Here is a 25,017-nt window from a genome sequence, read left to right as displayed (position 1 = left end):
AACTTTGCACACAAATAGCCCACACACAGAGAAAAGATAAAATAGTCCTTTTGGTTTTTGGTGATAAATCAGGATTCAAGCTAGCAACACTTCGCTATCTGAAGAGGTTAATAATAATCCTTTTTCTCAGAAAAGTGTACCTTAGGATATCATCTTCAAGAGTTGCTGCAGCAGCAGAAGGGTTGTTTTTGCAATTGTATAAATGTGTTAGTAAATAGCTATGGTGTAATAAAAGCTGTATCTACCAAATAACATTTTGGTATCCATCCTTTCTCAGAGACATTATCCACAGCTGACTGATAAGCTCCCATGTGTTTATGTGAGGATTACACTAACTGTGTCAGGGATGCAGGTGTGTTTGTGTCAGTTGTACAAAGTGATCTCAGTACCTTGCAGTGTGCTTACTGGCTTCCAGCTTTAACCTTGTATAGTTACACTTAGAAGATAATTGTGTGATGATCCCTATCTTTTCAGTGAAGAGAACATATTGTGAAGCCCACGTGATTGCTTTTTTTCTTGGTAGAATTATCGAAGAAGAAGGCTAGAGAAAAGCTGCTGATACCATCGTTCATGCTCAGGACAGACTGCAAAATATTTACAGAATATAAATGCCAAATAGGGATATAAATTATTTGGAACTCATAAACAAGCATAAGGAAATGAAATATTGTTTATAGTATTGTATCAGCAAAACCCCTTGCAGTTGAGATTTTCAATATGAAACATTTTGGCAAATTCTTTAATTGATACAATAGAGAGGAGTCTGAGAGTGATTTGGGAATAGATTAGGTGATCGCTTCTGTTCCACTTGTACTTCTGTTCCTCAGCAAGTGGTATTACTACTTTCAGACAACACGACTTCTCAAAGGTATTAATGAGATTTTAAAGCAATATGGCCACACAATATTCCATGTGGATATCTATAAATATACATACATAGATAAATATAATTACACCATTTTGACTAAGTTGTGCATTTTGTGATAAATCTGTGTGTGTCTAGTTAATAACTGTGGGCATCTTTATCCACTTTAATGATTGGAGAATTTCTGTGTTCCCACATGTTTTAAGCCAAGTTCCATATCTGACAACTTCTAGTCATACCTGCCATTGCTAGTAGTGAGTAATGATTGGTAGTAATGAGTGTACAGGCCTCTTGCTTATCTAAATTCCTGTCATTGTGAAAACAATTTTGCAACAATGCATCATTTTTTAATTATACATTTGCATTATTAACAGCCATTGAAAGACAATTACAAAAGGTAACTTTGCATATAAGATTATTTTGTTACCTGGGATACTTTTCATGAGAGATGTAACTGGGTTTTTTTCATAACAGTGGCTGTTTTGATGCATAGTTGACTGGATGCCCAGCTGGAAGATTAAGTATATTAAAGCTTTCCTCAGTTAGGGCTGCCATGCCTGTCTGTTGCAACTTGTTTCAAAAGATTTGTAACAGAGAACTGTTCTTAGCTTGGAAAACTTTCTCTTCTATAGACATTGCTAAGTTTATGCCTTTTTACATTCCTTACATCACTTAGAATGCAAGTAGCAGTGAAATTAACAGCTTTTTATAGTGAAACTAGAACTTATTATTCTAAGACCTGAATAAAAGCATATACATTATAATGGTCTGTGTTCTGCATTGGCTGCTGTCCAGATCTAAGAACACAAACAAAACCAACTGTGTGATGTATGCCTGACAGAAGGGTGCTCTTGAATTATTTCACACCCATGTTCAAGTTTTTATGTGCCACTGGCCAGCCCTGTATCTAATATATGATCTTATAAAATTTGTATCTTCATCACTAAGTGACTTACACATGAATATTTGTGTTTAACTAGCTTAAAAAATCTGATGTGTATAATCTGTGAGCTGCTGTCCAATTTAGTAAAAGACCACCAGATGCTTCATTCTGTTTGTCAAAGCCTGTTTTTAATTTACACAAATTTCAGCATGAAATCTGTTGAAGCATAAAAATACATAGTTTGAGCCAAGTAATAAGATCATTGCTTTGTTTTTATAGTCATTTCCCATCCAGTTCATCCATGACTGAATTTGAAGTTCACTCAAAACCAGATTAAAGACTAACACACTTGGCTTCCTAATATAGATAAAATAATACAAAATATTGAAGTGAGAAGGGCCCCTGTGAGTATAACAATATCACTAGATGACATTGGATATTTAACATGTGTTTCATTTTCCAGCTCCGACTGAAATACCTACGGATGTGAGTGTAAAAGTTTTGTCATCTTCTGAAATGTCTGTTTCTTGGCACCATGTTTCTGATAAATCAGTGGAAGGATATCAGGTGAGTGTAGAGGTAGCACTGTATGTTTTCTCATTAATTTGATTTCAGGAGTTAAGTGCAAGAATAATTCCTACTCTAACATTCTGTCTCTTAAGTGTTCACTTCTCTTTAGTTCTCATTTGCTGTACAGATTCCACACCCCGAGAAACAGATTCTTTTTGGTGCTAGGTACTTCATTACTGAAACCTATTAACAAATCTATGTGCTTACTATTTGATTGAAAAAAGGCATCATTACTTCATAAAATAATCTTTGTCTATATTAAATAATTGAATGCCTATCTCTACCTTCTCAAAACATATTGAAATTAAGTCTTGGGTGTAATTGTCAACGCAGACATGAAAATGTAACTAACTGATGTCCCGTTTAAATTATCATCAGAGATGAATACAATTCACCCACAAATTCTATAGGAAGTGGAACTAGGTGACAAATGCCCAGAATCCAGTGTAACAGAGGCAGTGCTGTTGTGTAAGACAACAATCATTTGTTCAAGGTTTCTGTTCTTCACATGAAAAAGAGCTTCAAGCTATGTTCCTCTGGTCCAAAACTACTGGTAAAAATTGTTCATGGCCTTGTACGAAGATGAGAACTGCCACAGGGTGAGTGCAACCAAAAATGGCCACATAATACTCCAGCAAAGAAATCTTAACATCATTCACACAGTGGATGCTGATGAACTCTGCAGCATACAGCCAGCTTACTTTGGCAGTGCTCCGAAATGTGGATTTGGGCCATAGTTTGTTGGTGACTTGCTTTGTGATTTAAGTTGTCAGCTGCTTGATAGTTGCCTCTTTTTCAAAATGAGTACATACAAATTTGGAGTAGCCTCATAAAATGTAATTTCACAACTGCAATCCATTAATAAGTTTTCTCTTGATTAGTAGTACTTGTTTCTGTATTTCCTATATTTCTGTTTCTGTCTCCATGAGATTTATGTAGTACTTTTGGGATACTGTCATAAGATCATAGCAAAGATCTCAATAGGATCTAGCATCGTGTCCCCTATAAAGCTTGATTCTATGCAGTACACACATGAAGTTTTAAAACTACAAGCAGAGGACACTGAGGTTTGAATTTAAGCCACTGACATCAATGGTAAGTCCTAATTTACTAAAGCAGCCCACTGGTTTTGTGTTTCATAGGGGTTGTGCTAGTACAACAGGATGGACAAATTCATGGTTGTAACTGAGATCTGGGTGGAGTGCCCAGCCCTGTAAGCCCCAGGCAGCCATGCAGGAGTCTTGCATTTCCAAGCTGGACATTCTGTGCAGAAACTGGGCATGAAGCCTGCACACCCACTTTCAGCTGTCTTTTTAAATTTTACTTTATTTTACATAAAGGCATCTGAGTTGCTGTCAGGAGACATAATGGGGAGAAGGGAGGGGAGAGGATTCAGCAGGAAAGAACAGGATGCACAGAACAGTCATTATAAAAAAGGAAGAAGGTTGGAAAGGAGCATAGAAGATCTTTGGGCTGAAAAGAGAGAACTCATGTTCTGAAGGAAGGTGGGGTATGCTGGGAGCTGGTGGAGTGGTCTGTTACACTGGGTCTAGATGTGCAGGGTGTGGACTTAATGTGATAGCTGGAGTGTAGCTTCACCTACTCAGTCCTAGAGAAGTACTACACTTCCACAAATCCAGTGTGAACTGGGTGCCTTGAATATGTACTTCTTCCTGAGTAATCTTCAAGTTATTAGGACTGTGGAAAAAAGTTCCCAGCTGGCTACACAGTAAACACAGATATCCATTAATTACTGCCCCATGGAGCTTGGCAAGGTGCTGATTCCGAGTCTTTTTGTCTAGAGCAATCACCAAGCTTATTCTAGCACAGGAGAAAGCAAAAAAAGGGCAACCCTGTGCTTCTACACTCAGTCTTGTGTTCCTGAAGATCAGATCTCCCATCAGTCCTGAAGGCGTTGTAGGACAGGTCTCTTCCAGGTCAAGGCCCCAGATAGCTTTTATGAAATTAGAATACAAGTTGTGGAAGAAGGAGCACTTGAACTATATCCAGTGAATATGTCTGGAAGGCTCTGTCTCTGTTGGCATCAATAAATATTCCAATATTTATTTTTCATTACTGTTCAGCTGCAACACAAGCTAGCAAAGTCCCTCTTTCACCAGTTTCACCTTCTTAGTTTAATCTCAGCCTTTATTATTACCTGAAAATCACATAATCAGTCATTTAAATGCTAGAGTTTAAGAGGTGGGAGTACCCTGAGGAAAGTACCTAAAGGTATTTCACCTGTGACACAACACTTTTCACACAAGGAGGAGTCAGATTTTCGTGACACTAATGCATCCTGTCATGATAACTGCCCTCATGGTGATGAGTGTGAGCTGATACCTTTTCCCATTACAGAGGAGTATCCTCAGCTCACACTTAAAGGAGAGATAAAGTATGAAAACTGTCTCTATCTGTATAGAGAACTGAAGATTTACGAGTTCTTACAATAGCCTGCTAAAAGCCCCAGCTCTTCAGTGCATGCAATGCCAAGGACACTACCTGTATTTCCTGCTGCTTCTATGCAGCAGGATAGATATATGCTTATTTTATTAAGCAGATTTATCACTACTCACCATTAATGTCCCTTGTTTGCTGAAATACCCCATTAGCATTCTTTCTTAATGTGCGTGAAGTATCTCTTATGGCTCTCCTCTGTAAGACTTTCATGAGTATGAGACCCCTTTTTTCGGGACACTTACAGAAACAACTTCTGATCTATTTTGCTATATTGAAATTTGATTAAAGGAGAGCACAATGAAATAGAGTGGTTTTCCCTGATTTCAGCATGGAGGGCTGCGCTAATTCATGATGACTAAGGCATTCCTTCCCAAAGATCACTGCTGGCATATCTTCTACAACAAGCACTAGAGTTGAGGTGAAATTCCCTCCTGTGTCCCCTGGGGATTCATGACCTATGGATTACCCTAACAAGGTAAATGCAGAGCAGCAGAAAAAAGCAGACTGTCCAGGATTACTATCCAAGCTCTTTAGTAAGAGGGGCTGCTGAGCAAAGTGGGGAAATGTGACTTCTTGAGGCAATGGGGTAATAATTCTAGATATCACTTTCACTCTATCAAGAGTGAAAGAAATTTCCAATTTATTTCAAGAGACTTTTAAATTATTGAAATAATAAGTGAGAAGAGAATGGTAGGAATAGCATAAATTAGACTATTTTTCTTAGCTCTCAAAGGAGTACCTTACTTCAATGTTTTTATTTTCCAAGAGTAGTTACAATGATCAAAAAAAAGGTATATAAGACTGTATATTAAATCAAGAGGTAAAGAAGAACATTCTGAGTGTGTGACACACAGCGTACACGCTATAGGAATAGTTAAGCCCTCAAAATATCAGCCAAGAGCAATAATACTTTTGATTCTAATTTAATTTAATTTTTAAATTATATTACTTCTGCCCAAAATGTAATATGCTCTCAGTGAAGTAATTTACATTTTCATTCATTGTTCTCACTTGTCTTGTTTGATGTTGTGTATTACTTGTTATATTATGTCCTACCTTCACTGTAGTGCAAATGAACAGTATAAAGTTTTGCAAGTCAAAGATATTCAAATACTTCTACCATATGCCCTATGATTAACAAAATCCTCACATAAAGTGTGTTTGCCATCTTTAGGTAAAACAAGTACTTAATTAACATCATAGAACATTCTAAACATGAATTAGTGTTCAGTGGCCAGCTAATATCAACAACAAAGCTGCAATTGGTCCCGTTGTAGCTAATGAAGTTTTGGACATCTAGAACTTCACAGACATCCCTCTGCTGCAGGCTAGAAACTTATTTGAATTTAGGGACACAGATAGACATGACATCCTCTAGCTCCTGATGTACACACCCTCTCACACTTGAGTCAGCCACTTAGAGTTAACAGCTTATGATATACAGCTGGTTACATTCAACAACAGCAGTTTATCTACAGCAGTTTCTTAATTATAATAATATTTTTTGAAAATCTGACTTGAAGATCAGAATCAGACCATCAGCTGAAATTACTGTGATGGTTTCAAATCCATTCCAGTTTGAAACCATTCATCAAGTGGAGGTTACCACCCTGCTGGAGATGCCAAGTGGAGGTTACTTAACATGCAGGGTGGATTTGGTGCACATTCCTCTCTCGTTCTGGGGCAAAGGCTGTTGACTCAGTAAAATAGCTACCTAGGTAGGTGGGAATATCATGAATGTAAGTGCCTAAATTACAGTAAACTGATCTTTAAGATAGTAGCGGATTAAACTTCCAAAACACTGTTCAGGAGATAAGTTTTTATAACTAAATATTACCTTTTTGTCCCTGTGGAAGGGCAGGATTCTTGTATTTAAAAATCAGAGCCACTTTGGCCTGCAGATACAATTTGATTCTCTCTCCACCAGGAAACAGTGAGAAAAGCCATTAAGATATTGTCACATTTATAATAATCAGAGTATGAGTAACCTGTAGCACTGGTGGGCAAGACTGAGGCAACAAACATTGACCAGTGACTTCAGTATTTAAATGAGAGTAACCTCTGTGTTGTGATATTGGCTGTTACTGTGTCCAAAGACATTTGAAGGAGGTCAAGAGGAATCCTTCACTGCACTCTCCTCATTCAGCCACAGTATGTGCCCTGAGATAAAAGAATGGAAGATTTCTATTAAACATTTTCATTTAAACCTGAACAACAGAAAATAAAGCCATGCCAAACAAGGGTTGTGCCTGTAAATTGTATAGAGAAGTACTGTGATATTAGGACCTTGACAAACTATCTGCTCTTTTAACCTATTACTTAAATGAAGTTTCCAGGGAAGACTAATGTCATCAGAGTAGAAGATTAAAGCAGATGCCATTTAAAAGATAAAGTAACAGGATAGCTAATGTCACCAGTCAAATCTTACAATACAAGATTTTTCCTAGAGCCTGAAATTACCAACAACATTAACCTCTTCCTAAAAAGTTGTAGAAGGTCCTCATGTAGCATACCCAAAAATCATGAACACAGGCAGAAGACAAGCAGAAATTCTGAGAGTAAAAACATTCCAAATTAAAATGTAATGAGTATAGCTTTCCACTCTTTCAGGTTCATGCAGTAATTTAGTCTTATGCAAATGGTTGCATACCAGACAAAACCCAGAGACTGACACTCTTTTACTCTCATGTGCGAATTTCTATGCATGGTTAATTGACTGTGGGTTTTAAGATGTTAAAAGGTTAACATTTGATGCTTTTCCCATAGTTTAAGAATTCTGGTGAGTAAGCCTTATGAGGAGAGGCTGAGGGAACTAGGATTATTTAGTTTGAAGAAGAGGAGGCTGAGGGGAGACCTCATTGCTCTCTACAACTACCTGAAAGGAGGTTGTAGAGAGGTGGGAGTTTGCCTCTTCTCTCAATTAATAATGATAGGATGAGAGTAAATGGCCTAAAACTGCACCAGGAAAGGTTTAGACTGGATATTAGGAAGAATTTCTTTACCGAAAGAATGATTGACAGTGGAACAGGCTGCCCAGGGAGATGGTGGAGTCACCATCCCTGGAAGTATTTAAAAGAAATATGGATACAGTGCTTGGTGACATGACTTAAGCACTGAACAGGTAAATCAGGTTGTAGTAGGGGTATTTAGTTTATGGTTGGACTTGGTTATCTTCCAGGTCCCTTCCAACCAGGATGATTCTGTGATTCTATGGTTCTATGATTTTCAGGTTTTTTCTCATCTATTTTGATAAATGTCATATTGTACTATGAAATCTGATTTAATTTAGCCAATGAACTTTAGAAAATGGTTAGGTACACATATCTAGATGTGCACATACAGATAGCATGTCTGAAAACTTCTCATTGTCTAGATAGTAATACGAAAGGATTACATTTTAAGACACTTTAAGCAAAATATTGTGAAAACATGAGCAGAGTTTAGTCAACACTGTAGTGCAGGAAAACAATATTAAAGATCAGAGTAAAATGCTCAAACAAAACAACAAGATGAAAAAATAACCTTGTTCTCTGAAGGCATTATCCATCTTCCAGACTTCTAATTGCTTAGCTGAGAACAAGTTAAACCACTATGAGAAAAGGTTTCATAATAAAATCTGAATTTGTTTCTATTTCATTATGTCTATACATAACTTTGTTAAAATCATAGCCTGTAGAAGGAATTCCATGCTATGGCTGTTAGATTCCCTTTAGCTCACTTATTACTCAGCATACATAGTTGAGAAATACCCAGCATACATTGCTTTTTATAAACTTTCTTTATTAATAAATATCTTTCATTTAATCCTTCAATTTGCTTGCTTACAGATTCGTTACTGGGCTGCTCATGATAAAGAAGCAGCTGCACAGCGGGTACAAGTGAGCAATCAAGAATATTCAACCAAACTGGAAAACCTGAAGCCTAATACTCGCTATCATGTAGATGTTTCTGCCTTCAATAGTGCAGGATATGGACCTCCCAGTAGAACCATTGATATTGTTACCAGGAAAGCACGTATGTAAATGAAGCATTAGGTTAAGTATAATGTCATGTACCTCATTACCGCATGTTGCATTATATCCATCATATTTTAAAATGTGATTTCTCTTTCATATACCAAATGTTCTCCCTTTGTGTGATATTGGTTCTTTGAAAATTTCTGCAAAGGCTCTCCTTGCTCTTTTGCTGCTATGTGTACAATGTGGATGTCTTACAAAAGGTGGTAAAGAAACTAAAATTATAGGCTTATAGGAGGGTAAGCTAGAAGCTCAGATCAGGTTGCTCAGGACTTTATCCAGCTGGATCTTGAAAACCTCCCCAGACAGAAACTGCACAACCTCTCTGCAAAACCTGTTCCACTGCCTGACTTTTTCTGAGCATCTAGTCTGACCTTCTTTTAATCAAATTTGTGCCTTTTGTCACTCATCCTCCTTCCATGCTACCTTGAAGAGCCTGGATCCTTCTTCTTGATAACATCCCTGTAAGAACAGACAGGGGGCTCATAGGTTCCCTCCAAAAGAGTTTCTTCTGCAGGGTGAACAAGCCCAGCTGTCTCACCCTCCCTTCAACAGGGCAAGTGCTCCACATGGCTGAGCCATGTTCAATTAAGAAATAAATCTTGTGCATTTAAAAAACACTTATATAGGCTAAAAAAATGTAAACTAATTTGAGGTTTTCTGTTAGTAAATAGTATACTGTGCAACCTGCACTCGCAGGGTTCATTTGTGTTGAATTAGATTCCATTTTATAAGCTTATTTTGTGAAATGTAATTAATGGTTTCTGCAGTGGGGTACTCCAATTTCTACTGAGTTAAACACTGTAGAAATGCCTTTAAATGGTTAATTAAATAGTTAATGAATAAATATTACTTAAGCCACATTTCTGGGAGTTTCTGGACATAATTGGACACCAGCAAACACACATGGTCAGCAACATTGTGAAGGCTGGTGTTGGCCACTTCATTCTGGCACCACAGAAATGCAAACCCACAAAGCACAAGCCATCCAAAATTGCCTCGCTGGAGCTGTAGCAGCTCATTCCAGGAAGGAGACTATCCCTTAATTATATAAGGATCAGCCTAATTTCCCTTTCTACATTTTTACATGTCTTAGTAAAAATGTCATTGAATGTTTATGAAATCCCATTTAGGTGCACATTATACATATGTTACTTTTCAGCTCCAAGCCAACGTCCAAGAATTATCAGTTCAGTAAGATCTGGTTCAAGGTACATCATCACCTGGGATCACGTGACAGCCAAGTCAAATGAGTCTGCAGTTGAAGGATATAAAGTATGTTCTATCAAAATATCTTTGTGCATGCGACATGAAGTGCATTTTATAGACAGTGTTGAAGTTTCGTACCTAATCAGACTTGTTACATGCTAAAGATGAAGGTATCATGTTCAGAAATCACGGGCAGCCAGTAGGCTTAGGGAAAAGGCAGTGTGGACTTAGTATGATGAGGAAACACTGGAACACTGAAATTCATTCAGGCAGTATTATGGGAAAGTTTAGATCAAGTGACTGCAGCATCCTGATTTCCCATAGGATTACATTTATTGTCTGTTGGCTAGAAATAGTGCTTCAAAAAATGTACAGTTTGATAGCTTTTCCATATACCAGTATGCATTGTTTCAGCTTTCCTATCTCCATGGGAGCTACAGTCCCTGGAACAAAAGTCTGGGAAGGTAGAGGAAGGGGTATTTAACCTGATTAGATGGAATTACTGTATAATTAGAGCAAGCATATGTACTAACTATAGGGTGGATAGAAAGCTTAAAATATTAATTCCTGTTTAACTTTGCTGCTTGCTGGGCAGTAAGGAAATAAGTATCATGTTTTAAATGTACAAATTTTGCTTGAAGAGTTGAACTGCTTCCTAGGACTTCCTGACACTGTTTAACAGAGGTGATTCTAGAAGGGGTGATGATCATTTCTAAAGGTCCCAATAGATGTATGTGATCACATTTGAAATAGTTTAACATCACTGAGAGTTAATAATAAAATAAATAATTGTTTCCTTTTTTTGAAAATGGTAGTAAATTTTATGTCAGAAAATCCAGCTGAGTTCTCAGATTTTATTTTATTTTTTTATCCATCATTTAATTACTTATTTTGAATGTAAGGGCTGAAACTATTTTTCAAAAGGTGGCATAATTTTATAACAAAGAAAACAATGAAGAAACACCATATCTAGATTCACTGTACATAAAAACTGGAAAAGTAGTATCAGCCACTAAGTTTTTATATAGATAAGCTTCACATATAAATAAAAAGCTAATACTGTTTCATTGACATACTGTACATACGTGACTGTGTTTTCATGGAAATGCAGCATTTCAATAACTATACTTACTGTGACTTTCCTAGGTACTTTATAGACCAGATGGACAACATGAAGGCAAGTTGTTTTCTACTGGAAAGCACACAATAGAGGTCCCAGTCCCCAGTGATGGTGAATATGTTGTTGAGGTCCGAGCACACAGTGAAGGAGGAGATGGAGAAGTAGCTCAAATAAAAATTTCAGGTGAGCAGATGATTTCCCTTCTTCTTTCCCACAGACTTTGGTAGTCTTGGACTGAGAATTTTCATTTTGTACACTATCCAGAGATGGGCACACCATTCTCATCCAAAATTTGGGAGGTAGATCTTCAGGAGTGACTGCACTGAGAATTAGAGTTTATCTTAAAATATTTCTCACGGTGCAGAATGCACACAGGACACTTCTGCAGCAGTAGAGCTCAATCCTGAAAGCACTGCCAATCTTCCAAATATCAGACTGGTTCTGGTGGAGCCCCCAGTTAGGCTGCCTCTTCTAATAGTGTCTCACAATCCTAACTACATGGTGCAGACCTCAGGTTTAAGACGTCAGCTTGCAATAATACTATAGTTCCTAGTACCCGTTGCCTCCGTATCTCATTCCTTTGTCAACTGCCACTAAGAAGAAAGTAACTGAGAAAACTGAGTGGTCCACAGTGATCCACTGGCCAACTGCTAAGGAAGTTCCACCTTTCAGGGAAGAGAGGAGCTGTGACACAAAGAGAGAAATCAGTGATGAGAAGTGCAGCATGCTCAGCTTTAGAGTGGTCTGGATGATTGGTAAAGAGGGGAAGGAAGTATGGCTCAGGCTGATTCGCCTTATTCTCGGTATTGATTCTAAATACAAGCTCAGACGTGGTCTGCACATGCCTTCCCTCTTAGTCCTGTAATTTAAGTAATGACTTAGCTCACAGTGTGTGTAGTAGGGTGTATTAATAAACATCAATTACTTGGACAGTGTCTTTGCAAGGTTGCTGCTTAAACACTTGCACTGTTCTCTTGTATTTTTAATTAAAAAATGAACTTGAGGAATAGCAAGAATTAAAAATCAAGTGTTCTTTTCACACTGTGCAACTATTATTGTGTCTTTTAAAACAAAACAAAAAAAAGCAATGCCTATGCTACATTATTTGTGTACTGTGAAGAAACTGCCCATTCCTAAAGGAGCAGACCTCTGATCTGCTGGTTTTCAATAATATCCGAAGTTTCTATCACCTAGTGTGAACTCATGGGTATCACTGATTTTGTTTGTATGAAGCATCTATTTGACTTTTGATCCAATGGAGTCTAGAAGTCAAGAATCCATAATTTGCCAGACACTTTGGTCTCATGATTGATCACCTGCACTGTTGAGATTATTTTTGCCTAGTTTTTATCTCTGTTTATCTGTTTTAAGGATCTGGCCATTGTTTTCTTTTATAGCTTTTGTCTACATTAAAGACCCTTTTTGTGCCTGATCTGTTCTCCCCATTAAGAAATGTATATGTATCAGTCAAGTAACTGATGAAATCTTAAAAAGACTGAGTGCCTTGAATATCTCCATGATAACATTTTATTCACGTCTTAAATCATTTCAACAGCTCTTTACTTCACCGCTCTAACTTCTGAGTGTTCCTTGAGGACCATAAACACTATAGCTATATGACTGTTTCAACTCTTCTGTCTGTGGAGATAGTCTTGCCTCCATACACTTACTACTCCCAGCATTATTATTGAAAGGCTTTCATTAGCCACTTATTTCCTTGCACTGAGCTAGAAAATGGTGTTCATCTTATTTGTCCAACACCAGCTCTAAATCTTTCCTGGAATCTTTGCTTTCCACAATAGTGTCCCAACCTGATCTCTGTGTCATGTCTCTTTTGTCCTTGGTGTGTGATTTTCTGTGTGGCTATGGCAAAGCACAGATGGTTTGAATGGCTGAAGTTCCCATGCTGTCTGGATTTCTATGTCATCACCCTTTGCTACTTTGCCATTTTCCTTCATTTGTTTACTTTTGGTTTTGATCAAAATGATTGTATTGTGTTCAGTCTCCTACTGTTCGCTGTGGAATTACACTAGAAGTTCCTTGACCTTTTTCCAATAATTGTGTTTTGAAATCTGCCAGTGACTGAATTCTTAATCTATTTAGCATGCACTCTGTTAACTGTGTGTACCATTTTCTATGAGAATGTCTTGGGGCACTAAGCCAAGCACTTCACAAAAGTTGTAATACATTGCACTGTGTTATCTGGGGGAATCACTTTTAACAAATTTCATGAGCTGCAAAAAAGTTGAAGCAACTTGTCTCTTTAGGACTTGTCTTAAGTCATCTTTGTATCATAGGTGTATCATCATCTGTTAACAGAGTGGTGCAAAGACCCTTTAGATAGCAGCAGAAAGTTTACTTCCTAGACTGGAAGCAGAACCATCGTGTCAGTACAACGTTGAGCACAAGCTGATCAGTTGTGTCAGTAAGACCTGCCCCAAGCCTGCCAGTACAGTTAGTACCTCTGGGAGAGGTGCTTCCAGCAGATGCTGGTTAGTAGAATTTTGTATCATTCTGTCTTCCAGACTGCAAGCAAGTTTTCAGCCACAACTTGTAGTATAACCCAGCTAGAAAGAGAGGGATTGTGCCTCAGGTGGCCTATTAAAAGGCAACATTCCCTGGACTCAGGAGAGGAAATTGAAAAGGAGACAAAGGCAGGGTAATCTCTTTGAAATACACAGTATACAGAGATTTGGGCAAGTATTTCAAGCTATTTCTGGGCTCAATCCATGCTTTTATTCAAAGAGCAGAATGAAGTGTAGTTTCAACACTTACATATGGCAAATTATGTCAGCTAATTTTTATTCTCAAGGGAATTTTCCAGTAGCGTGAGAGGGTTTAGAATAATTGCTCAAAAAGGGTGATAGAGTGGTGAGAAGCTTTTAATTATGCTCTTTCTTAGGGACTTGCAAACAAGATAAGATCTAGTTTGATAGGAATTTGTGTTCTGTTGGTCAACTGGCCACAACGGAACTTACCTATTTACAGGGAGATGTAAGCAATAGCTAAGGCAAAACTTAAGGTATGTTATCAGATTCAGAGAGGACCATTGCATTACTTGACCTCTAGGCATCTGATTCCAGTTTGCAAACCAAATTAATATCCTGCATAAATGAACGAGGATAATTAAGCAACAAGGTCAGGTGTTCAAAATATCCTGTATACTGACCAGGCATGAGCAGATCTAAAGCAAACTTGAAGGCTGCACCCAAGAGGCAGAAATGTCTAGAAAACCTATGTGTCTTCCAGATGGGTGTTTTCCTGCTGTTCACTGTGTCTCAAATCCACAGTAATCTACATAATATACCTGTGTTAGGTGTCTAAACTCCCATTATAATCAGTTGTCATCTAGGGTGTAATTCAGCAGCTTTAAAAAGCCTGTAGCAGTTGAGGTGCCCCAGATTATTCGGGACATCCACACAGTGCTGGCAGGCATGACATGATCTACAGGGAATCCAAGGTCTTCTGGATCAACAGCTGGAGGCCAGGCAGGACATCAGAAGTCATATTTTGGCCTGTTTTAGGCATACAAATTGCACCATTTTGCAAAGCAAAACCATTTCCTTGACTTGTTTGGCTGCTGTTGCTGTGCTAGACTACCATGTTGTACCAAAGTTGATGTTTACCAATAGCTTTTACCCACTCATTAGCTGCTTCATACAAGTCTTCTCGGGCATTGTCTTGAAGGTGATGTTTTTTCTTCAGCCTCTTGCTCAAAAGATCATGGCAACAGCCCCCGTGTACATCTCGTAGATGTACTCTGAACAATTCTTTAGCAATTCCTGAATTGGATTTGAATTAGGTTTAAGTGCAAGAACATCTAGTTCAGGAAACCTAACTGGCCCTGAGGTCTTAGCTTAAGTATTAAAAATGCAGCACATTTTAACTAACTAAATTGTGCTTGAAAGTCAAATGTATAAGAAACTAGAAATATATGTTATTTCTTGCTCAGCCTCTTTTCTAGAGAAGAAACTTTTACGTTTTCCTCAGCTTCTTCCTTCTCACAGAAAACCCAATCACATGCTGAAGAGGGAGGCAAACATCCTGCAGCAACTTTGCTCTGATGTAGCCAGTCAGTTTCCTACAGGACACACGGCTTTAGTTGAGCATGATGTAAAGGAAATTTACCCAACACAGCCGTCTCACATACATTTCTTTTTAGTTAACACCTTGAAATAGAAGTGCTTATCTCAAAATCACTCACTGTATATATGAACAGCTGTATTTTACTGGCCAGTGCCTGTTGTACAGTTAGGAGTTTGAGGATATTTTTCAAGCCCATTATAGTAAATTAATGAGCTACACAATTTAAAATTCATTCCTGAGATACCACAACCAGCTGCAGGTTGGAACTATTGTTCAACTAAAGGAGACCATTTCAAAGGCTAATAATAAGCTTATCTCTTCCCTTTGAAATATACTAAAGGCTGAGATTATTTTTTTTTTTTGTCTGTTGTGTGCTTTTTGGATTGTAGTTCTTTGTCATCATGCTAATATTAATGTAATCAAATCGATCTTGTAATCAGTAGGAACTAAAACCATATGGTGCATGATTCTTTTCTCACTTCACTTGTCTAACTGCATTGGCCTCAGTGCAATTAATTTATGCTAGAGTTAGGAAAAATAGAATCAAGCTCTCAGATTTCACAATTTCACTCCGGCTGGGGGAGAGGGGAGGGTAACTTTTGATTTGGGTAAATGCTGGGGTAAAAGGAAGATGCCATGCAGCTTCACATTCTAATGTAGCATCAGGTTAATGTCTTAGATTGACAGTGACATGGGCAAAGAATAATTTATGTATTGTATATGCTTATAGCAGGAGGATAAAAATAGAGCTTCTCTGTGTTCACTGCACTCATATATATACACATATGAATTCCATTTGCCAAAGAGATGTTTGGGAACCTGAAAAAGTATTTACTTCAAAGCATAGCTTTTTCAAAGGGTAATGCAAAATTTTTGCCCATAGTAACTCATACAAACATTTTAATTATTTAGTCATCATTGTCATCATTGTCGTCATCGTCATCATCATCATCATCATCATCATCATCATCATCATATTATTATTATTATTATTATTATTATTATTATTATTATTATTATTATTATGCGTTAGTGTTATTGCACATGTTAGTGTCAAGTAAATCAACTGATCATTCACATTTCATGTTGTATAACAAAAATATTTTTAATTATAATTTGAAAATGTCCATCTGTTACGAAGATAGTTGCAGTAATAAGAAAAGAGGAGAGCACAGATAAAATTAATAAGGAATGCTGATGAAAACAATCCTTTAACTGACATGACAGTCCTATGCAGATCTTGGAGTTTATTAGCATCTGTGACAAGACTGGAGCAAAAAGTTTCTACTAAACTAAAAATACATTTCCAAAAGATATTTGCTTTAAAAGAACAGTAGTTTTCATAATACATTTGCTGTTGTCTCATGACTCAAAAATTAGATAGAAAATACTCAGAATACTCTCCAACCTGGTACATAAATCTGCCTAAAACATCATATTTAGTTCTCTTGTATTTCTCTAGATTTTCCTTCATCATCCCATTTCATTTCGTCACTGTTCTAATTTATTGGTATTACCTCCTTCTAAGCCTTTGACAACTAAGGTTTGACAATTCCATACATTACAACATATTCAGTGCTAGAACAAGTATTTTCTTGAAAAGCCATATTCACCTTAATTTCTTCTGGTTTTGTCGTATTTGAACTCGACAGTAGGACAGATTGCAGAAATGTTTTCGTATCTGATTACATTTTATTAGTCTGCATTATCCTATTATAATCCAAATACTGTTTGTCATTTCTGTTTATTTGTATGGGAAAACCTGGATACGCAGAAAGTGTGAATAAACAAAATTTAATTTTTAGCTATAAGGGTTTTAACTGAGCTGTTCCATCAGGGTTGATGGACTTTATAGCTAAAAACTGGGTGTTTTGTGTATATCGATTTTGAATGCAACAGAGGTTTAAGAGAACAATATCACACAAAAAATTAAGAGCAGGATAGGTTACTCATTACCAGGGAATACTGACAGGTCAGGAATCCATAGTTGCTATACATCAGAAAACAGGAAAAGTGGCAACTATCTTGAAAAGGACCATATAAATTCCTCCTGCTTTCATCGTCACTCGTGAGTTGCCACATGCCTGTCAGCATGAGCTTGGGAACTGCCTGCAAAATCCCTGTTGAGGGCTATTGCATAGGCACATGGAGGCATGAGAACCCTGCAGTGCCTTTAAACATCAGCAAAAAAGATCTATGGCACCTTCATACACCTTGTTACATGTTTTAACTTGTTACATGTTGGAGATTTTGCTGACTATCCCCAAGCTTGCAAGAATGCTACAGGAAGGTGTGACCTTCATGGAAAACATATATTCTTTTTGGATCTCAGGAAAGAAGTATACTGAAGATACTAAAGTAAGATACTGTAAAAGTATAAAGAAAATCAGTGAGGGCACTGCACTTATGGAGTGAAATCTGGATGGGGCATGTGAAAGAGGGAAGGAGTCTTCAGCTAGAGTAAGGATGGCTAGTAAGATAGTCATAAAGAACAGAAGAGGTAAGTAAGAAAAGATTACTCACTTTTCTTCACATTAAGAGAATGATGGTACTCAGTAAAATTAACGGGCAACAGATTGAGGACTATCAAAGTAATAGTCTTTTGCATGGCACAAAATTAAATTGTGGAACTTAATGTGGCAGGATGTTGTACAGGACAAAGTTACAAATAGAGGCTTGGTCTATCAGCCCATGTTTTAAAATATGTCCTATATTCAGCCTTTGACTGAAGAGCTACTGAAGAGAAGCTGTGAAGTAGCTCTGGAGCTACTTTGACATAATTGGAAAGAATATTCTGAATGTCATTAATATTTTCCCTTTCCACTGCATCTGTTATGAACCTCTATTGGAGTCAGTGTCCTGAGCTAGATGGACCCTTGGTCAGACTCACCACAGCTGACCCTGTACTACCAACTTCAGGAAAGTGTACTATGAAATGCCTGAATAATATTTAGTTGATGGACAAAGGATTAGTTCTTCTTCTGAAACCCTTCCTTTATTCTTTTCAGCGGTTTGGATATTCCCCACTAAACAATGACTGACTTTTAGGATGCTTAAGGAGAGGAAGAACAATAAATTTTGGTTCACTGTGCAGTTAGATTTTTATTTATTTTTTTTAATTCAGCAAGCTTTTGATTGCCACCGTTTCAGTAGGACCATCAAATCATCAACGAATTAAAGGCTTGACATTCAAATTCTGTTAGGCTGAACTATCCTTCCCCATTCATTTATCCAGTTATTGAGATATATCATAGAAGTCCTTCTATTTTTTTTATTGCACCAACACAGGAACACTATACTCCTTCACTTCTATGAAACAACTTGCCTGGTATTTTATATTCATTGTACTCTACAATGAGAAGAAGATGGAAAAATCCAAAAGGTCATTATTTAATTCTCTTATGCTTAAATGTAGCAACATAGCAAAAAAGAATATCACAGAAAAAAATCACATAGCTCATAGAGGTAATGCCAAGATTAGTGTTTTGCTTTAATAATGTAATCCCTTTGATGCGTAATGTTTTAATACAAATGCATATTCTGCTTTTACCTCTTGGTAGGACATTTTAACTATTGAACTACATTTATACAGTATTTTTAATTGCCTTGAGAAATCAAAGCCAGACAAGTACTGCTTAGAGGGATTTAAAGTAATCTTTGGAAGACTCATCTCATAATTTTTTTTCCCCCCCTATTAATCTAGACTGAATTGCCGACGTGATCACAGAGGTGAAGGAATGAAGAAGGGAATACTTTCTAGTCATGACAATTCTTGCATATTTTAAATTTCAGTAGCAAGCTGTGGAACTGCATTATTCAGATCCTTGTGGTATTTTTCAGTTCAGCAGTTAACAATGTACCTTACTTTTTGTGGGTACCTTGGAGTGCTGGCATGCTCATACCTCTCACTTTCATGCAGCTAACCTAGCGAGACTCCTTTTTTTCTTAGTGAGAGTGATTCAGAAGTCCTAGGTTAGGTATCTGCTGTAACACATCTTTTGATGAATCCTCTCTCTTAAGAGAACAAAAGCCAGTGATTCTCTGGCAAAGGCAGCAGTGATAGTTTTTGTCACAGTTTGACTCAGGTCTGACAACAATGCTCTCGATCCCCTCCCCCTCCCACCTGGGTAGGGAAGGAGAGAGAGAAAAAGAGAGAGACTTGGCTGAATTGAAAACTAAACTACACAGCTTTAATTAAACACTAATGATAAAAGAAAATATATACAATTTTATACGAATGTGTTCAGGGAATGTGGAAAAGCCTCTTGCCTTCCCCCCCCCCTAGCAACTCCCACAGCATCTCCTGAGCTGTGAACACTCCCAAGAAATTCCAGAGCTGCTGCTGGAGAAAGCACAGAGTGATGAGGGTCAGGAGAGCTCGAGCCTGGGGGTCGATGGTGATGGATGGACGGAGTCCTCCCCAGACACCGGCCGTGGACAGAAGAGAAGGGAAGAAGAAGCAGGAAGGAAGTTGTCTTCTGTGATCTCTGACCTTCCTCTGAGTTTACGTAGATATACGGAATGGAATATCTCTGGCCAATTTTGCTGTCTGTCTAACTCAGCCTCCTATGGGGGGGTCATAGATCTCCCTGTAGTGTCTGAGCCAGCAGAGTGAAGGTGTGACCTTGATGACCCAGCAGTCAGAAAAACATTCCAGTTGTTACCAGTCTTAGCTGGAACACTTTGCTACTAGTTAAAAGAAAGCTTGCTGAAGGAAAGAAAAAAAAGAAATCAGTAAAAGGAAAAATAGCTTAATCCTGGCTCAAACCAGGATAGTTTTCCAGTTACTTCAGTGGCGAAGTCCAAGGGACTTCAGAAACACTCTTTGGTAGTAAGGAAGGTCCCCAGCTCTTTAGTGTGAAGGAAGTTCTTCAGAGTCTGGTTCCTTTAATAAATACAAAGTTTAGCATGGTGGAGAGGGGTGATCCAGCATAAGTACAGAACTGTAAGAAGAGCAGTTACAAAGGTGATGAATCTGCAGTCTTGATAAAGGCAGATGATGTAATACAGGGCAGTGGCCAGAAATTGTGATTTAGGAGGTTCAGGCTGGACATTAGGAAGAAATTCACCCAGAGGGTGGTGGAGCAGATTACCCAGACAGGCTGTGCAGTACTCATCTTTGGAGATTACTGTGACTCAGCTGGGAAGAGCTGCGGCTGATGACATCCGGGGTTGGTGACAGTCCCCATAGGAATGGGAGGTCGGACTAGACAGCCCCAGAGGTACAACAGTGTACAACCAGGCATTTTGTGCTCCTGAAAACTGTATCATTTTCAAACTTCAGATCTACTGACAGTATATTAAATCATAAATGTTTCGTTAGAAGTACAGTTTGTACTGTGATTATTTGGCAGGCTTGCATTAATATATAAATAGATTTATTTGTTACTACAGATACAAAGAGCAGACAAAATCACATCTTTGCAAACTCAGATATACTTTTAAGTGCCAGTGACCATATAGGAAATAACTGTGTGTGGTTCTATCTTATTTACATAGATTATTGAAAGTACATCTTACTACATACTGAAATTCTCTGTGCCTTTTTCAGAATACGCGACAGACTTCAGTGTCAAGATGTTCTTGCCTTTAAAGAGTAATACATATATTTTACTTTGACTGTATTTCTAAAGCCTGTTCATAGAATCAATAGATGGAGAGATGACAACAGGGCTCTCAGAAGTAGGCATTGGAAGAGTGCTAACTTGTCTTTTTTCTGTGCCTGTTCAACACAAACATATTAAGCCAGTTGGAAGGGAAGGAGGAATGACTTCTGTCAAAGTAGGAAATGTTAGAAGGATCCTAAATCTAAGTTCATCTGAATGTATCAGAGTATGAAATTTGATGCTTGTGGCTCTAGCCATAGAGTGGCTAAAGAAAAAACTTTATCAAGAGAGAAATTCTAACAAAAGATAAATTTGAAAATTTGTTCTCCAGAAGCATGAAATTATGCCTGAATTTTTGCTTTTCAGCTCCTGCTGTTTTTAAATCAAGACTGTGAGCCACTTCAGAAAAGATATTTTAGAAAAATCTTCTTGAGCTCAGTACAGAAAAACTAATAAAAAGTTACTTAAACTGTATTGTATGACAGGCAATATTTAGATGATGTAGGATATATATTAAAACATCATTTCTGTGCTTAAATTGTGTAACTAGCATTACTTTCTAATACTGCTCAGCAGAAATAAGTGAAATGTAGAATTTAATGTGGCAGCATAGTTCACTCATCTGAACAGATGAGCAGCTGTTTAAAGCTGAGTTTAGGCACTGCTGGCTCATTTAGATATTATCTGTAAAAAACACCCTCGTTTACCTCCACATAAAAAGATTTTGTCTTTGTCTCCCTAAAACAAGTATTTCATTCATTTCTAAGCTACTATTATCTATAATAATAGAACCCAGTGATGGGCTGTTTCAGTTATTTTTCTGACATTACACAGTATAGAGGTAAAAAGCCTGATGTGACTTCAAAGGAAGTGTTTGCCTTCAGCTACAATGGCTGTTAGTACATCTATATCAGAACACTAAAATGTAAAATGATGTGCCCAGCTGCAAGGGAGTGTGTTACTAATCACAGCCTTTTCTGCATGTACCTACAAAGGTCTCACAATCTAAAAAATACTTCACTAGAAAGCCAAATGGAGTTGCCAACAAATGTATCAAACTAGGAAGAATTTCTACAGTAACCCCCTGCTCTTTTTTTTTTGTGTGTCTTCTTGCTAGTTTTTGCCTTCATCTGTTTCCTTTGTTTGGAATTAGGCAAATTGGAGCACTTCCAGTAAAGGTTCTGTATTAAACAGTGTACCTTTCCTGTGGTTTATGCAGCCTATGCAGCCCTCTAAGATGTTTTATCCTGCCTATTCCTATCTGTCTTCTTTACCAGAGATCCTGTTACCCAGCTACCTTGGAAACTGTATTTGCCTTTCTGGTTTAACAGTACCCAATTCTTCAAACTACATCCTTATTAGTAAAAATTTATTATTTTGCTCTAGGGAAGTACATGCTGGGCCAGTTGCTTGCTTGCTTCATTTCTGTGGTTTTTTTCTGCCTTGCTGAAGAGAAAGGCCAAATTTAAGCTGAGCTGGCCTTTTGAACTAACTTATTTTCTTTGCTTCTTCTCATCCCACTAGTCGATTCGGCTGCATGTTTGCCATGTTGTTCCCAAGCCCTACCGATTACTGTTCCTGTCGTTCCTTGCTAGCTGTGCCCAGGGAGCAGAGGGAGGGAGGCTGTGTTTTGGCAGCATTGACTGCCTTCTGCTTTACCTCTCTCTCCAGGGCTGCACAGTGGTGGGACTTACCTGTACATGAAGACTGTATAGCACATGGCCAGTTTCATGAGTGTGAGCCCTGCACTGTACTATACGTGTTGTCACGTGCTGTGGAGGGATGGTGGCCTCTCCCTGCCATGAAACAAGCACCGTCATTGAGCCCATTGAGATTGGGCTCTTCTGCTCTTGTAGAAGCTGAGGACATCCTTCTTTCATCTTCTGATATGTGAGACAGGCTTCCAGGCTGAAAGATGAATAGTTTTAAGACAGGCTTTTAATGTACCTCAGTTTTTATGCATGACACATTTGTTCCCAAGAACACAGACATTCCAAAACTATAGTCCTTTTCCTATTAATTAACCACCATTTTGCACCTGAAGAAGTTCTACTGTTGGCCCATTGTACCATGTGGTTGTTTAAATATGGATTATTTGCAAGTGGAAAGGAGTAACACATCTGGTGTATGCTTGAGGTGAATTTATTAGTAAAAACATTCACAAATCCCTATTTTCTTTAACAAGCAGGAATAGGTTCCTCACACAGAAATCCCCAGACATGCCAGCTAACCAGAGAAGACCTGTTCTTTTTCTACTTTTCAGGGTTACAGTGACACTTTATCTTCTGGCTTCCAGTTTTTTCCTGAAAAAAAAAAAATCCCATTTTGATGAAAAACATGTCAATGACTCTCTCAGAGGATAATCGAGTTCCTTTGAGTAACTGTCATTCCTCATTTCTGAGGCAATGCAGGATACATTTCTGTGGGAACACTGACAGCCAAGGGTTTTGCCACACCAGACAACCAGTGCAATCACAGATAAGCTTTTCCATAGAGGCAAGGCTACCAAAATTGCTCCAAGCTCCTCCTGCTGCTTCAGCAGGCAGTTTCCAGCACTGAACACCTCATCCTAGCTGAGCAAATGATTCAGCCTTGCTTTCCCTGGCAGTACTCCTGGTGCTGCTGGTGAACCAGTTTGTCTGGAGTGATCGCTGACAACTGGAGAGACAGGGCAGATGCTGAGAGATAAGACAAGGCTGTAGGTCATGCAAGTGATCCTGAAACTCACAAAATACTCACAAAGTACAACTGCAGCTGTTGCCTGGGTCACAGAAGGACCCCCATAGATCGTTCTTGCTATTATTTGTTGAGTATGCCACTCTGAAAGAGCACATTTTAAAAAATACCACCTGTGGTCTTCTAGTTAACTCTCCGAGCAAAAGAATGTGTAATGAATAGTAATCCATGTAAAGCAGAAGAGGTAGATGAGAAATAATTTATATGTATTGACACTTAAATAGTGGGCCGCTGACTGAAAATTATCTCCTTTTCCCCAGAATCCAAGGCATCTTTTCATTTTGGCAGCCCAGGTCTGTAGCAGGGCCAGAGTGAATGGCAAAGAAGCCACTGCAGCTGCCTGCCAGCGCTGCCAGCATGCCAGGTGCTATTGCCAGAGCAAAACAAAACATTTAGTTGGCTCTGGCATATGGATTTTCGAGCAGGAGAAGACAGACTTAACACTGTGGGGTGGACAAACAACCCTGGCCATCAGCAGCCCTTTAACCATGCTTTTAGTATTCTAATTTTCTTCCAGAAGTTTAAAGCTCTTCTGCAGATACACTGCAAACCTTAGCACAGCACAAAGCACTGGCAGATGCACAGACAGCATTATTGCCATCCTGTACATCTGCTCTGCTGCAAAACAGTAATTCATATGGTTGTGAATTACTCCATTCCACCTTTCTTGAAAGGTTTATGGCACAGGTAAGAGGAAAATTTCCTCATGCCCAAACAAAGGTATTCCTAGACAAAGGAAAGTTGGACCCATGACTTAGCAAACATGCCAATGATGCAAGATAAATATATTCTAATTAGTTCAGTTATTTTCCAATAGGAATACCAGAATTTAAATGGTGTCAGCTGACACTAGCCATTTCTGTTGAAGTAGTCTTTCAGGAAGACAGTATTTCCAACTGGAACAAGTGGAATTTCTTTTCAGAAGCCAGCTGACAGAACTACAGACCCACTCACATCTTTTATGCAGTTTAGAGTAGCCTGAAGAAATTACATTTCCTCCCTTCCTGCTTTTCTGTTCTACCTGGGTAAATACGAAAACAGATATAAATGAAGCCTAATAGATGCTAAATAAACTACAAAAGGAATAGGCAAAATCCCTTCTTTTAATTCACGTTGCTTAATTTTTTAACAGAGAAGCAGACAAGCTTAGTTAGAAGCAAGGAGAAACAGAATATGAGAAGGCTTTGCATTTACCTTTCTTAAGTAAAAAGGAGAGATATAAAAACAGACAGCCCTGATGGAAGAGCAGTCCTTGGATCCTGAACCAAAAGGAGAATATTACTTACAGGAAGATGGGTAGGAGTTTGGCCTTTCTTACAGAAAAAAAAATCTATTTTGCAAAACAGACACAAAAGCAGACTCATTTCTTAACAAGCTACAAAATTTACATTACAAACTTAAATCTTTTAAGAACCATATAAAATGCCAATCCTGGTCAGAAGAACTTCTCTTTTCCTTTCTTTTAC

General features: G+C 38.1%; 1 protein-coding gene across 1 annotated transcript in view; it reads left to right on the top strand.

The window, feature by feature from the left end:
• The window catches only part of CNTN1 (contactin 1), a 243,307-nt gene that overhangs the window by 213,140 nt on the left and 5,150 nt on the right, over positions 1-25,017 (top strand). The window contains exons 21-24 of the mRNA XM_051608904.1: positions 2,212-2,315; positions 8,606-8,792; positions 9,957-10,069; positions 11,150-11,306. Of these exons, the coding sequence (XP_051464864.1) occupies positions 2,212-2,315; positions 8,606-8,792; positions 9,957-10,069; positions 11,150-11,306 (561 nt within the window). The remainder of the gene's footprint in view (positions 1-2,211; positions 2,316-8,605; positions 8,793-9,956; positions 10,070-11,149; positions 11,307-25,017) is intronic.

This window comes from Apus apus, chromosome 1, assembly GCF_020740795.1.
Source record: "Apus apus isolate bApuApu2 chromosome 1, bApuApu2.pri.cur, whole genome shotgun sequence".
Lineage (NCBI taxonomy): Eukaryota > Metazoa > Chordata > Aves > Apodiformes > Apodidae > Apus > Apus apus.
Note: the sequence above shows the minus strand (reverse complement) of the source record. Positions and strands in the feature narration are given on the sequence as shown.